General features: G+C 43.2%; 2 protein-coding genes across 7 annotated transcripts; one reads left to right on the forward strand and one right to left on the reverse strand.

Annotated features, from left to right (window-relative positions):
- Positions 1–4,963: 4,963 nt before the first annotated feature.
- LOC6538877 (ferritin subunit) lies at positions 4,964–7,136 on the reverse strand. 4 transcript variants are annotated; one of them, XM_015193596.3, is made up of 5 exons: positions 6,977–7,136; positions 6,654–6,740; positions 5,908–6,018; positions 5,490–5,767; positions 4,964–5,424 (listed from the first exon to the last, which is right to left on the reverse strand). In XM_015193596.3, the coding sequence occupies exons 2-5, from the start codon at positions 6,718–6,720 to the stop codon at positions 5,152–5,154; spliced, it is 729 nt and encodes a 242-aa protein (XP_015049082.1). In that variant the 5' UTR covers positions 6,721–6,740; positions 6,977–7,136; the 3' UTR covers positions 4,964–5,151. The 4 variants fall into 4 exon arrangements, with proteins under 4 accessions (XP_015049082.1, XP_015049083.1, XP_039231310.1 ...); XM_015193597.3 differs by lacking the exon at positions 5,908–6,018 and having other exon boundaries at positions 6,977–7,132; XM_039375376.2 differs by having other exon boundaries at positions 6,654–7,074.
- An 816-nt stretch (positions 7,137–7,952) lies between these two features.
- Positions 7,953–9,823, forward strand: LOC6538878 (ferritin heavy chain). 3 transcript variants are annotated; one of them, XM_039375377.1, is made up of 4 exons: positions 7,953–8,109; positions 8,406–8,538; positions 8,623–8,649; positions 8,937–9,823. In XM_039375377.1, the coding sequence occupies exons 2-4, from the start codon at positions 8,421–8,423 to the stop codon at positions 9,500–9,502; spliced, it is 711 nt and encodes a 236-aa protein (XP_039231311.1). In that variant the 5' UTR covers positions 7,953–8,109; positions 8,406–8,420; the 3' UTR covers positions 9,503–9,823. The 3 variants fall into 3 exon arrangements, with proteins under 3 accessions (XP_039231311.1, XP_015049085.1, XP_002099382.1); XM_015193599.2 differs by having other exon boundaries at positions 8,644–8,649; XM_002099346.3 differs by lacking the exon at positions 8,623–8,649.
- The last annotated feature ends 5,929 nt before the right edge of the window (positions 9,824–15,752 follow it).

Raw genomic sequence — 15,752 nt, forward strand, 5'->3', positions numbered from 1 at the left:
TATAGGTGGGTTTGGCCAAAAAGGGGGGAGGAGGGTGGTAACGTGGCCGGCATGGCAAATATTTAACGCAAACAATGCGCTTAAATCAAAAGCGAGCCATGTCTGCGGCATAACTGCGCGTGAGGCAGACATTTCCCCGCCCACGTCCTTGCGCCAAATCTATTTAACCTCACACGTTGCAGGTCCTTTTTTATGTCCTGCTGCTGATGCTGCTCTTTAGTTTTAATGCTCCGGCTTGGAGCATGCAAATCAGCTTTTTATTCGACTGGCCTCCCCAGCCGAATGACTTCTCTATTCAAATCCCGATGCCGATCCCAATCCCAAGGATGCCAACCTGGGTGCATAAGTTCGCCACGGAATGACCCTCTGGGGAAATTCATAGTTGATACTTGTGGCCATTGAACTGTTCGGGGGTAAAAAGTCAGAGGGACCGACAATAAACACTACAGACGATAACCAAAGTTACCGCACTGCCAAAAAGTTGTTAGTCATTAAAAAAAATAAAACCTTAAAATAAACTTGCATGTGGACAAACCAAAAATGTAATTAAGGAGTGGAATATGTTTATTTATAATTAAATTTTTTGAATATCTTGAAGGGTTTTGACTGCCAAGTTTCATTCTCAGTGAAAGGGACAGGACCTAATCTTTATCTCAGTCATGTCAAGCCAAAGTTTGTGGCCCAAAACTTTGGCAGTTCCCTCGTGCCAATGAAAGTGGTCAGTTAAAAAATGTCAATCCCCCCCCTCCTTTGAAGATGCCCAACTGAGACAAAGAGGGGCGAAGTACAGCGAAAGTAATATGTCTGGGCCAAGCATAATTACCAAACTTTGCGGCCGAGTTCACATAAGTCATACTCCGTCTGACCATTTGGACAAGAGTCCTGTGTCAGGATTTATGAATGCCAAATAGCTGGGCGGGAGAACGGAGATGGGCTGCAAATTAAACACGACACTGCGTCGTTATCTTTATAAATCAAAGGGAATTACATGGCCATGGAATCGCAACCCTCCTTGAAAGTCCAGCCCACATGTGAATGCCGCAAATTCTGGAAATTGTTGCAAACCCTTTCGGCAAACAGCTCAAAGGATTCCCCCGCACCCTTTGTGGACATATTTTTAATGATTTATTCCCAATTTAGGCAAGATTTCGTACTTAAGATGCTCTGCCTTATGGCCGTTTTCCACCCACCCACCACCCCCCCCGGGACACAAGGTCAGTGGTCACCGGGGTTCTCTGCCATTGGAATTTCCTTGCCCGCAGATGGAAGGGTGCAGCTTTTCCATTTCCCTTAGCTTTCCTTCCTGGTAGTGTGCTAATATGCAAATCCAATTTATTGCACTCCCCTTCTCCAAACTCCAGATTTCCATTCTACACTGAAAGAATTTAATCAACATAAAATGTTAATTCACATGTAATTCATATGTAGCTTCTTCAAGGCATCTCTCTCTTGATTAAGTTAAAAAATGGTATTTTGTTTTGTAAAAATAAGTACATTGGTAAGGTGCTCATTTTTCTCAGTGTTTTTTTTCCAGTTGTCCTTTGGCTGGGCGTGAGTTATACGAATCCTTTTTATCTCGACTGTCGCCTGGCGTGCGTCGGGCGCATAAATCTTGTATAAGTTGGAGTTCGCTCCTTGGCAAGGAGTCAATATGCTAAATCAGCACAATCCTTTGCTCCGCAGCAAGGATTCTGCGAGGAAGGATGTTTGGACAGCTGCTAAGACATTTCAATAACGCTCTTTGGGGGGCGGAGCTGCAGATTGGTCCTTGCTTGGTTGCTCCTCCTCCAAAACTGACTCTCCTGACCGATGTTTGTTGAATTTTAATCATTTGCGTGATGCAGCCTCCAGTGGAGTGTGGTACCTACATACGAGTATGCCAACCTACCTACAACTTTATCGAGAGCGAGAGTGTGGAAAAGTAAAGGTGGATTATGTTTGAGTTGGCAAGCCAGGAAAGTGCAAGGACCTCAAGGATACGCTCGCACGGTTTTCTGTTAGCCAAACAAAGTGGTTGAGTGAATGCAAATCGACTGGAGATTACAATAAACAAGAACATGTAGATGAATATAATACTTAATACTTTAGAAATTATTTTACCTTTTATCTTTATTTTAAAATATATATTTCATTATGTGAGCTATGTCCCTCGATCGGAGTGCTTGATCCTGTAGCTCTTTTGCAACTCCGTCTCCCCGCTTGACTTTCGCAACCGGTTTTGAAAGGATTTCCCGGGGGCCATGGCTGTCACTCCTAAATGGGCGCCCAGAGATTTATGATGGGAACAGCAAACAAGCGGAGAAAGTGGAAAGTAATCGAAGTGAGAGCGCTGCAGTTTAGATGAGCGAAAGACAAAGGAACTATCCGGACATAAATCATCTCCCGGCGGCAGGCGGCGGATGTCCTGCGGCGCTGGCTGCTGCCACTTGAAGTCAGAACCGGTTCGGTTCGGTTTGGTTCGGTTCGCTTAGGTTCGTTTTGACGCAGGATCCTTCAGCGGACAGGACTCACTTCCCGATTTCCATTTCTATATCCATTTCCATTTCCATTTCATGCCTATTGTTCTGGCCGGCGTTGCAAATTTGTCAGCGAACGAGGAGCAGCACAAATGTCAGCGCGATAAGCGTGCAGGCACTTTTATCTGAAGGATATGCGCAGGATGAATCACTCGCACGTCGCTGCCCAGAATATTTCACTGCCAAATTGGCTGGCTATCTCTGCTACTAAAAAACTATGAAAAAAACTGCATAGTTCATCGTTTCGACTTCAATATACCCCGTTGCCAAAGGACATTTGCAAAGATATAAACGGGTGTGTGTATAAATACATATATATTTTTATTTAGCACCTTGTCACATAATAATCAATATTTCTATAATATGTAGGGTACTGCTTAAAAGAAGCTAGATTTTTAAAAAAGCAATAAACATGATTGGCAATTTGGTCGAAAGGCATGAAGAAAAGTTTGCCTCTTTTTGGCCAAGATTGATAGTGGATCCAAATGTCATGGGCCATTTGTATGCCGGACACACCACCCGGAAAAAAACCTCCGCCCCTTATTTTTGGTCAATCGAACGAATTGCGCTTAAATATTTGCGGCGCTTATCGAAAAATTTGCGGCCCATTGTCGTGAGGATTGATGCAATTTTAAATCCGCAACGAACAAGGACATCTGCTCAAATATTAGCTTATGAAATTGTTTAAAATGCCACGCACTAACCCATTCACTCTGGTCACGCTCCGGAAAACGGAAAATCTGGTCGAAGATGGCTAAGGAGGTGGAGTTTGAGGGCGGGAAACCCGATCTCAGCCTTTTGACAGTTGCCACAATTTATCATAATTCAATGCATGGCATGTCCTGTCAATCACTCGAATCGACATGGACCTGAACATCGACATCGACATGGACATGGACATGGACATCGAAGGGGTGAACCGAGCACACATTAGCCCCTGGGCAGGGGTGTGGATAAGGCCGATGTGGTTGTGGACATTTTTACAAGTGACTTATGAATTATTCCATGCACTTGCTCCTGTCCATCTGCAAGACCCACACTGAAAACTAAGCGTTACAATAAAAAATCTCAAAATAAATTGCTATTAAATATTTATACTTTGGCTAGGAATGATAAGTAACTAAGGTAACTAGGTAATAGGTTCCTGTAAAATGTAGTAAACATTTCTTGCAGTGCAGTTATCGTCTCGCTTCACTTCCTCTTTATGGTTGGCTTTTTGTGTTTTCCAATCAGATTAGCCTGGTAAAGGGTAAAGGGGTTAAGATTATGGGGTTATCCCCGTTGGGAGGGCACTACATGAAAGGGTCAATAAAGGCTCTGGAGACGAAGATGCCGACGTTTATCAAACGGAATATGCGATGCGTACAACCATTAGACACTGCCCACTGATGGACGATGGACTATGGACGATGGACAGGCGAGACGTGATCCCAGATACGGCTCATCAAGTGCATTGTCGTGGGACAATAAAGGGTTAATCGGCTAACAGAGGGATTGCCATATTATCTTCTTGGCAAATTGATGTTCGGAAGACAGCAGAAATTAGCGAAAGTAGAGCTAAGTATTAAGTGCATCAATTGAATGGCGTATCACATGATACCCACTTTGCTCAACTCTCCAAGGACCTCTGTAATCTGATAGGCTTACTGAACAAGAGAGATTGAAAACAAAGTCTTGCTGAGTTGTGATTTTACCAAATAACGCAAAATTTTAAAATTCCCAAAAACACAAAGATAATTTTTGGTAAAACATCATAGTCTGAAATTTTGGGAAAACTACCCTTTTTGTTTGTAAGTTGGCCAAAATACGTCACAGAGCTGACAAACTTACTGTTTTCGTCAGCTGAGGACCCCAGCTAACGATCCATATCACTTTTTATTTGATTTTAGAGTTTTAATTTTTCGACCAAATTTCGCATTTTTTGTAAGGGGTACCATCATAAAAAATCGAAAAAAATTGACCAACTGAAAAGTGCTCAAAATGGATTGCCAATAGTTTGGGAATGTTTTTACGAGTTCAACGAGGTATGACACTCCACAATAGGACCTCTCTTTCCCAAGATATAGATATTTTTCTTAAATAAAAGTATGACACATCTATAATTTTACTTGCAAAATCCCCTTTCCAATAAGCATAAAATCACCCTCGTTTTTGCATCTGAAAAAAAATCTCTAATAAGCAAACACATATGAGGTTTATTTCGTTACATATATATATACATGTATATATATTGTAATTTATTTAAGAACTTGCTCGACTAATTGACAGAAAAATATAAAGATATAGGATGTATTGAATGGGTTGTGCTGAGTGTCTTCCTATGCGAATGAGCGATTCCACTTAAGCCTAGGCGAAATCTCGGCGATTGCATAATGCGGAGCCCCCTCCCGAGGTGTACGGAATCACAATCACAAGTGGTTGGTTGATAAGAAAGAACAGACGTAGAATTTTGCTGTGCTGGTTTGAGGATCGCAGTCGAACGGATAATTTATTGGCCAGTCGCCGACTGGGCTGGTGATGATTTAATAGCGGACCCTCGGGAAGGCTCTCTGGTCTAACAGATAACAGATAACTCGACTGGCTGATAATTTTGATGCGTGACTGGGCGCTGCGCCTTCTCTCTATCTCCACCTCCTTACAAGGTCTTGTCGAACAGGAACTCGCCCAGTTCGCCGTTGGAGTCCATCATCTTCTTTAGAGTGGTCAGCTTGCCGGCGAGCTCTCGCTGTCCGTGGAGCTGCTCCTCCAGATAGACACCGGTCAGGTAGTCCACCAGGTGGTAGTGGTTGTATGGCTTGCTCTCGCAGGTCTGGATCAGCTTGCGGATGGACTTGGTCACCTTGATCTCCAGATCGAGCGCGTCGGACAGGGCGGAAGCGCCATCGGTCCACTCCTGCTTGGCCACAGTCTGCGGGGGATTCGCCAGGATTAGCTGGTTTTATTAGGTTTTCCAGGGGACTTTAGGGGACTTACCGGCACATTAATCAAATCGCTAACGCCCTCGGTCAGCTGACCGCGCATGGACAGGTACTCAACCAGCTTGGATCCGTGCTCACGCTCCTCCTTGGCGGCCTTGAAGAAGTGCTCGGCGAATCCAGGGCGGTTGACGGTGTCACGGGAGAAGTAGGCACCCATGGCCAGGTACTGGTAGGAGGCGTTGATCTCCTCCTGGATCTGGTGGCGCATGCCCTTTATGCAGGCATCCTTCATGTCCACCCAGTCCCTGGTAATCTCAGGAACAGCCAGGGAGCCTGCAATGGGATAAGGTTGGGTTTAGTCGGGGGACCACGATAAGATCATATGGCTGGTTTCACACGGATTTAATTAGCTTCAAAACATTCATTTTTTTATAAACAGAGCTAAGTTCTGATAAATTTCAAGTTATAGAAACCTTTGCACTCTTGGTCTTGACCTCCATGGTTTGAGTTTTGTTTTTCTTTAACTTGCTGCGCTTTTCGCTCTTTCTGCAGCTCTCTCACGAAACTCTTGCTTTCTTGCTTGGCTGAGGGGGAGGGGGTGGTTGGTTATTTCATTTAAGAGGGCGTAATTGCATAGACCTTTGAAATCGCGCTTGGAATGCCGCTATTCTAGGGCAAAAACAAAAAACCGTGTGCAAAACTGCAGTGGCTCACTCTTCCGCTCTCTTTGTTTTTGTAACTGCATTGGTAACGTGCGCAGCACTCGCCGCCATAGTAACGGCATTTGTTTTGGTGTAGTGCCGTGTGCAAAAAGCATGGTTGAGCATGCTTGCTCACTCGCACAGCACAAGCCGTGTGCAAAGAGCGCCTTGAAATGTAACAACAAAGAAGTTAAAAGCTAATTTTTGCCGCATTATTCATGGAAATGAAAGCGAAATTCGCATTATTTAATTATGGAAATTGGCGTATAGAAACTGGTTATCATTTCACCAAAGCATAACGGAAGTATCAATTATTTTAAAATCAACTGGTTTGTTAACTCCACTTTGGTAAAGAGAGTGAAAGAGCGCGGAAGAGAAACGGCGCATGCTCTTTTCAACGCATTACAAATGTTTTTTTTCTCTTCGCTTATTGCGTCGAAATTTATTGTTTTTTTCCGCTGACCTGCCTTTGTTTTTGTTTGAAATTCAGCTGAAAAACTTTTAACAATAGTACTTACACTTGAAGTCTCCATAGGCCTGGGCCACCACGGCCAACAGGAGCAGGCTAGCGATTAATTTCACCATCTTTGATCGTCGAAGGAAGTCTTTACACAAAATCACAGAACCAAAATTTGTTTGTCACTTTTAGTTTGATTTGCTTGAAATGCACAAATGAGAATGAGGCGACTCGAGTTGGGCTACAATGTTAAATAGGGCCCTTCTCGGCGTTGAAATTGAAAATCTAGCTGCCTTTACACACACTGGCGCAGAAGGCGTCGCCTGCTTCAATTTGATGGGCTTGATTGGGATTATTTTCGACTTCTCGAATGCTTTCCAGTACCTTCTGCTGACAGCTTTAATCAGATTTTTCAGTGGAGCTAATGCCTTTCTGCGTTGTGTTTTAGCGAACTCGAAAGCGAACTGTCGCTCTGAACGGCGCACAAAACACTTTTAAGCGCGCGCGCTCTCGTTTTTTGCTTGTGTGCGTGTGTGGGTTATTGGGAGAGTGTGCACTGTTATCTTTTTTTCAACATGTCGCCCGTTCTTTGTTAACCGTTTAAATGGCTGATAATTGAATATTCCCGATGATAGACGCACTTAATATGATACACACGTCCTCTATATGGGCATACTTTGTATAAAGTTGGGTTTCCTAGTCAGATAATCCCCACTTACACAGAGGTATAAACACCAAATGCAATATGGCCGCTCTTTTGCGCTCCGCGTCAGCTGTTCTTTGTTTTTGTTTTGGCCGTGGGAGAGCGACACGTCATGGGTTGCCAGGCGGTTTAATTTTCGTTGACAATTTAATGCACATTTTGTCAAGTTGATTTGCACGTTCGAATGGGGGGATCAATCAGCCGCTTTGATAACTGCTTAATATGGCGACGGCTCTTTTTTACGTGTCGTGTTGATAACGGGAATACGAAGTGGGAAAACTTACAATTATATAATTTGTCTGTTGATTGGAGAAACCCAACACTATTTCCGAGCATTGCAATACATATTGAAAAATTATGTTAATAGCTAAAGTCTAAAATTTGATATATTTCATTACATACTGCAGTAAATTGCCATTGTTTCGCATATAAAAACATTATCTTAGGATGTAGCTTGTTTATCTGCAGTTTATTTCGAATCTTCATTGTTTACTGATAAAACTCTCAGGAAACCTCTTGAAATCCAAAGTGCAGCGTCCATCTTTTGCACACGATGACAACCCTGTCGTGAGTCACCTTCCAGCAGGCAGCAACAACAACACTGCGAGCGGCCATGTTTGAATGACACCGAAATCCCCGCACTGAGCGCAAAACAAAACATGCCCATGCACGCTCCAAAACCTCACACACACACAGTCTTATCGATCGCATAGAAAGAGACGTACGCGACGCTATAAACAGCAGTTGATTTTCAGAGTTCCACCAAGCAGCACACAAAGCGATTGAATTTTAAATAAAAGCACAGGCACTTGAAGTGAGTTTAGAAATTACTAACTAACTACTTAGTGAGTGTTTAGTTAAGAAAGGAAAAACAGAATTTTCTGGAAACGGTGTTTATTGACCGACCACCAAAAACATTGAAAAACCAAAACATTCCGTTGGTGGTGGGTTTGTTGTGAAAAAAGAGCAGAGAAAATTCAAGAAAACGCTACGACGCAAAACAGCAAAACTCGCTCGAAACGAAAACAAAAGTGTCTGTTTTCCAATTGTCAATTGTTGTGAAACTAATTTCCTTTGTTTTTGCCTCTCGATTTTGGTTTTAATTTACAGTAAACAGCCGTCATCATGAAAATTTTCGTTGCACTCGCTCTCTTCGCGTGCCTCGGCTCCCTTGCCCAGGCCGTTGATAACGAATACTGTCAGAACACCGTAATCACCGCGTGCTCTTCGTCAGCCTTCTCGGGTGAGTAAAGAGAGCGCCTCTAAGAGAGTGTGGCTAATCTGTGTTATTGTTTGTATCTTTGTAAAACATAATAATAAAAACAAGCGCTCACGGGCTTTTTCACAGGCAAAAGTAAGTGAAATGTAGGTTGGATGTTTTAGAAGAATGTTGGAAATTAACTGCACTATCTAAGATTTAGTAAAAATTAACTCTTTCCATTTCTCACTGTGTTACGGCCCTTTGCTTTGTTATTTAAATCTTCTTGTTATTAAAATTTCTATAAAAAGCGAATTTTAAAATTCTATTGTGATTATTAGTATAGCACTATCTAGTTGGGAACCATTAAAACTCATCACTAATAAATGTGCTTCAGCTCTCCGACTCACAGATTGTAATGTTTATTATTTTCTTCTTCTCAGGCAACTCCATTTGTAATGCCCGTTTCGCTGGCATTGACCACATTGAGCCCGAGATCCAGTCCTACATCAACGCCAACTTGGCCAAGTCGTACGACTACCTCCTGCTGGCCACCCACTTCAACTCCTACCAGAAGAACCGCCCCGGCTTCCAGAAGCTGTACCAGGGACTCTCGGACCGCTCCTTCGAGGACAGCATTGCCCTGATCAAGCAGGTGACCCGTCGCGGAGGTATTGTGGACTTCAACACCCGTCACGAGTCTTCCGGCTCCGTGAGCACCAAGCGCGGCACTCTGGAGGTCGACGAACTGCACTCCCTGGCTCTGGCTTTGGACACTGAGAAGCAGCTGGCCACCGGAGCCACCCATGTGCACTCCCGTGCCACCCACGCCACCGACGCCGAGAGGGATCCCGAGCTGGCCCACTACTTCGAGGAGAACTTCCTGGGCAAACAGGCCGAGAGCGTGCGCAAGCTGTCCGGTTATGCCAATGACCTCGCCAAGCTGATGAAGGTCCCCGACCCATCCCTGTCCGTCTACCTGTTCGACGAGTATCTGCAGAAGCAGTAAGAAGTGGAGACCACCCCCTCCTGCTCCACCCAACACGCTCCTACACTGTCCCCTCAAAATTGCTCTCATAATTCCCTTATAAATTAATTTGTTTCCTTGGTTTGTTCATCAATAAATCGCAGTGCAGCAGCAGCATTATCAAAGCAGCCACAAGTGAATGATTTACACCGCGAAATTCACCTTGATTTACCCGCACACCAGATTGTGATAATGTTATCATAAATAAGTTAGCCAGTTCGCCCCAGCAAATGTATCTTTAGCCTGTACGTTACCGCTTGAACAAATAAACACATCAAAGTAACTAATTATCAACTAGTAAAACAGCAGCATGTTTGCCTTTTTGAGATAAGGTTTGGGTTCTTTTTGGAGTGGATCTGGTCCTCAATGTGGGGCGTTTGTTTTCGTTTTTTCTCCGAGTGCAGCTGATTGCGGGCTGACTCTGGCAGTGTACTTTGGATACCATCTGGAACAATGGAGCTTACAATGGCGAAGTTTTATCGAAAACTACTCAGTTCTGCGATTACAACGGGTGTAATGTTCTAGAATTTCGTGGTTTTTGCTTGAAATTTGCTGAAAACCAGCCAGATTGTTCTTTGGTGGCATAAAAGTTTTAAAAATATGTATGGAGTAGTATTTTATGCAAATTTTAATGATAATGTGTACATGATATGTATAAATAATATGTACATATATTTTGTAGTGTAAGCATTTGTATGGTATAATATAATATGCTATTGGGCAACTATTAAGAATATGGCTTTTCCAAAACGAACAGATATCATTTAGGGATCATTTGGGATCTATCTATCTAACTATCTTGGTAGTACTCTAGCACTTTATTACTTTCTTTCAATTGGCAACCCATATCGATGGTGAAAAGTGAGACATCATGCAGATCATGGCAGCTATCTTCCGAGGGATCTGTGGGGCTTAAAGGAGTACGACTATCTAATCAGTGACACACTCCTCCTCGGCTGATAGGGAGGAGCCACGTTTGTTCGATTTGTTTGCCAATCCACGAGAGATTCTCTCCGTCGCCTTATCACTGCCTGGTGCACACGGCTTTGCGGCTCGATCCGTGAAAGTTCCGCCGGAATGGGTGTGCGGGCGCCATCTTGGCCGTTTGCTGACTAAGTCGGAAGCTACACGATGACGTGGATGTCAAACGGTTGCGTAAGACGGCGCAATCTCGGATCTTCGTTGTGCCCTGAATTTGCATCGCAGTTTCCCTATCTTCCCAAGCGCACCTCCCATTTACTGGCCCTAAGTACAATAATTGTGTAAGTAAATGAGTGAAAGGCCAATATCGGGGAATCCCCTGTATATTGTACAAGGTTTATCCATGAATAGGTGTGTTCTATCAGTTCTTGGAAAATTCCTACAACAGCTGCTCAATTGACGTGTGAAATATGCTTAGAATATATCTTTAATCACTTTTGAAAGTGGTTTTCTCTAAGCAATTTCTACAGCATTTGAGTGGGTAGCTATTATGTGACTATACGACTATGCGACTATGGATCCCAGCCACGCATCGGGGCAATTTATCAATTAGCGACGCCCATTCAATGAGGACTTTGCTCATATCGCCGCACATCCGGAGTACGGATACGGTCCACTAGCACGTGAAATGAACGTCAATTTGCCATTTTAATGCTGCTATAACTACTGTGTACTACTACGCTGTAGTGGGTTTTGGCCAGTGCCCAGGGGTTAGGGTTCAGGGGTCAGGGGTCATCAAATCGCAGCATTCGTATCTGCGGCATTAGGCGAATCCGTGTAATAACTGCGTGCTCTTATGTAATTAGAATATGACAGCCATAAGGGAAAACCCTGTGCGGAATCATAACAGTTAGGATTCAAGTTGATGTGGTTGTGGTTGGGATTGTGGTTGGGTTGCTCCGAGTGGTTCTTCAGTGTCTTCGAGTGCGTGCAGCGGTCATTAAATAATAATCCACTTAATATTAATTGCCCTGATTTGCGGATGGCTGCTGCCCCAATGATTTTCGTTATGTCCGCAAGATACACAAAGAAAAATGAGGGTGTGCAAGTCTTAGAACTTATTATATACAAGAAGGAATACCAGTTTGGTCACTCACTTTGACATTTTTATAATGAAAGATTGTTCAAGCTTTAGCCTCACTACAATATAAAAATATATTTATATATATATACAAATTATTTTTCTCCGTGTAAAATTACACTAAAAATATATAGAGAAGGGCGGCTAATTGCGGTCATTTGTGGTGCATTTGGCGAGGATCTTAACTTTGTCATTTGTAATTGTTTGGCCATAAGCCATCGCAGCAATGATGTGGTCCTAAACTGGTTTTCCCAAGCGATTCCACACATGCTCTAAATGGCGGCCATAAAAAGGTGTCTTCGCCCCAAAATAATTCTATTAATTTATGCATTTTAATAAACGCGTCGAGCAATTACAAAAGGGTTGAGGTTTCGATGAGGGCAGGGGTTAAAAACTATTTGGGAGGCCAGATGTTGTCAAAGGATTCTGGATATTTCGGTTATTGTTCGCCAGCCAGACAACTATGAATATGAGACCCTGTGTGGGTGAGTGTGTGTGTGTGTGTGTGTGTGTGTGCGTGTGCGTGTCCAGGACATTCGGGCACACATAATATGTATGCAAAATAGCAATTTAATTTCGTTTTATTGCAATGCCATTTGCAGCCAGTGAAAGGCAGCTGCGCCGACAGCTTCCGCCAGGCTCCCATAAATAATCCTTGAACCACCTACCCCCCCGCACAAGCCCCTCTTTTCAACATACCCCCCCTCACCCGCTTCTACGCCTGTGCAATTTTAATGAAAAGTCTTGTCTCCTGTCCCTTTGTTTTTCGCCATGTTTTTCGGTGGCAAGGCAGACAGGCCAAGAAGCGAAATTGTTTGCCATTTTTCATTAACAAATTTTTGCTGGCGCGGGGGGGACGGGGACTGAATAAACGTCCTTATCGCAACGTAAATATTTCAACAGGACTTCCATGGCAAGTGGCAGGATGTTACAATCATCGTAGTTCCCTCCATCAAATGCACAGCTTTGTCTTTAAAAACGAAATACTTTATAAGCAAATGACAAAGGTTTTTGCTTCTTGTTGTTAGTTGCTTTATATTAATTAACCATTGATTACTTTATACGACTTGCTTGTAATCTAATCTTCTGTATATTGCTAATCAATAATTATCAAATAAAGCGCGCTGTTGCCACATTAATGCACACGGCTTGGTATTCAATACTAAATATGACACATTAGTGTTTATATTTACCTTTTTTAAGTGTGTACTTTAATCAACTGATGATTTCGACATGGGTCTATAAAAACGTATAAAAATGGGCTAACAAGTGGAGGCTATGAAAACTCTGAAGATCATTTTCATACAAAGATATAAAGCAATATGACAGTAATTGATAGCAATCATCTCGAAAAGGGAAACCAAGTTCCTGGGGGATTTCTCGATTAGCCAGGCAATCAAGTGGCGAGGTAAGAGGTTTACAGGCAAACAAATAGGGCAAAAAGACTGGGGATTGACTAATGGATTTCCATGTGGAAATTCGCGATAAGCAAATCGCTGATAAGCGAGCAATACCGCTTTGTTGTTGTTTTCCCCCGTTGCCAAATAATGCAATTTTTCGCAACTTGCCTGAGGTTTCCACCAAGGGGATGGATGGTCAGGATATGCGTGTATTTCGAAGGTAGAGCAACCTGATCCCGATCCGCAGCCAACCCCTTGGTGTGTTTTTGTTGATTCTTCAGCTGCTCAATTTGCATGAATTCACTTTTCAAGGTCAGTGGGTAAAACAAGTTGCAAAAAAAAAAAAAAGTTCGCAATTCGCATAAGGCATTAGGCATAAGGCACCCCATTTGGAAGCTGGAACTTGAACGAGCCACCCCGATTTAGTCAGCAAGGGGTTGCTATCGTAATTGTTATTTTAATACCCTCAATGTGGGTAATGGGAGTAGCTCAGTCATTTATAAATTAACTCTTAAATACTCTATTTCTTCTTAATTTAATAACAATCAATGATCAATGTGTAAGTTAAAGGTATTGCACATAAGCTCTCTTAGATATTTTTAATAAATAATACGTCCTTTAAATTACTTTAATATTACAGAGATAATCCTGTTTAAAATTCGGATCAACCATTAGGGTATTTCCAAATTCGACCCCAGAGGCCTTGCCTTTTCCCTCTTGTTTTTCAGCTCCTTGGGCTCTTCTGACGCGAGTCCTCGAGCGGAAATGGTCAGAAATGACATGTGGCCGGCAATTTGCATACGCACACGCACATTTGCTAAATTCCAGGAGGACCACCAAACTCCCAGAAATCAAACAGAATACAAGTCCTGCCAGCTGCGCCCTCTCCACTTCCGATTTGCCGAATAATGCGTGAGTCAGGCACGCGCAGAGCTAGAAAGCTGGAGGCGACTGTACTTTTCGCGCCACCCCTGAGGGTTGCAAAAAAAAAAACACTCGAAGCGCCCACAAAGTTCGCAATGAGCGTAAATTCTGATTCAGTTTTCGGCTGCTGGCTGTGCGTCCTCAAATATTAATGGGAAATGGTAAATTTTCCGCACTGGCACTAAATTAAAATTCAATAAATCATAATTTGCTCTGATTTGTCTGCTCAAATTGCACTTGGCTTTCTCTCTCTCTCTCTATCCCTTCGATATTTCGACTGTTTCATTGTTGCACTCGAGTTGCGGGCAAAAGTTTATCAAAATTTCATTAATGTCTGCGTTTTTTGTTTAAGTTTTGGCTTTCCATTTTGGCAATTATTCCGCCCAGGGAGAGAGAGACAGATAGCGGGTTAGAGAGAGCCAGAAAAAGTTTCACTCAAGAGGCGGACAAACTTTCAATGTGCAATTTTTCCGGTCGAAAGTTTTCACTAGTTTGATTAGATTTCCCACCCAAACCAAAGGCGACGGCCGACAACCGACTTCAGTCCAGTCAGCACAATAATTTAACTTTGGTTTTTTCGATTTGGCTGTTGCACTTTCGGTTCGAACGAAACCTAACCTCACTCTTCGAGCCAAGCTAACCTCACTTTTGGGCTCAACCTAACCTCAAAAGGCAGTGCTTTCGCTCGCTAATTAATTTCGGCGTGTGGCCAACGACTTTGGCTTGCAGCTAATTGTTATTGTTTTAACTACCTCGAACGACGTCGTACTACTCCCGGAATCGTACCCCCCGCCTAACAATTGGCGCTCCATTTTGCGGTTTTGAAAATTCAGTGAGCGTGTGTGTGTGCAGCAAGGCGAGAATTTGCGCTATAAACATAAAAATTAACGACTGACAAAAGGTTGTAAAAGACAAAGACGGCTTCGCGGGTGAGGGGTGCGGGGTGAGGGGTTGCAACTTTAGCACTGCCCCATAGTTTCGGCTGGGCATTAAAATCAGTTTTTACGACCTTGCCACACCCACTTTGCGGAATTTTCGGTGGAACGTGCTGCCGAGCAGTAAGCAGTTGATTAAAAACTAGGAAAAATCAACAGGAAGTTCGGCAGACTGGAATTCAGGCAAATATATTAACAATTGCTTGCAACTATGACATAAAGTCGGAAGTTTCTAGATTGAAGCTACCACTGAAATATCCTTGTGCATAGCCTTTCCAGATAATGGGCCATAATTATTTGATAAAGGAAGTATCAGACAATGAGCAGCCTCAAGTACTCGATTTCCATAGCTTCCAAAGATTTCCAGTGAGATGCCAGCGGAATAAGCCGCTTACTTCAAGTGGCCCAAACAGTGGGCCATGTACACGATGTACAGCACTGCAAATGCGACAATTGCTGCCAGTTGGACAAACGAGCGACGGATGATGACAGCGCGATTAACTCGCTGTAAGCCATAAACGCTGCTCTGGACGGCTTTTCCCGCTCTCCTTGCTTTTCCCGCTTTTCCTACACTTCACTCCGCATTCGGCTGCGTTTCGTCACTAATTTTGTATGCATGAGCAGAAATGAAAAGCGGAGCGCAACAAACAAAAAAAAGAAATAGGAATGGAGAAAAATGGATAGCCGTAATCGGCTGGGCCGTGTTCATAATGCGCCGGAGAGGCACTTAAAAAATCAAGTTAACGCCAGCCAGCCGAACAAGGATCCTCCTCCGCATTTTCCACTTTTCCTTCTTGCTCCGGGCTTTTCTCCGGGCAACATTTTAATCCATATTTCCGTCTGACGCAGCACTCGCAGAAATACTTCTACTTTCTCTTTATGTAAATCTATCTATATCTATAAAGCTCATA

Source organism: Drosophila yakuba, chromosome 3R (genome assembly GCF_016746365.2).
Source record: "Drosophila yakuba strain Tai18E2 chromosome 3R, Prin_Dyak_Tai18E2_2.1, whole genome shotgun sequence".
Taxonomy (NCBI): domain Eukaryota; kingdom Metazoa; phylum Arthropoda; class Insecta; order Diptera; family Drosophilidae; genus Drosophila; species Drosophila yakuba.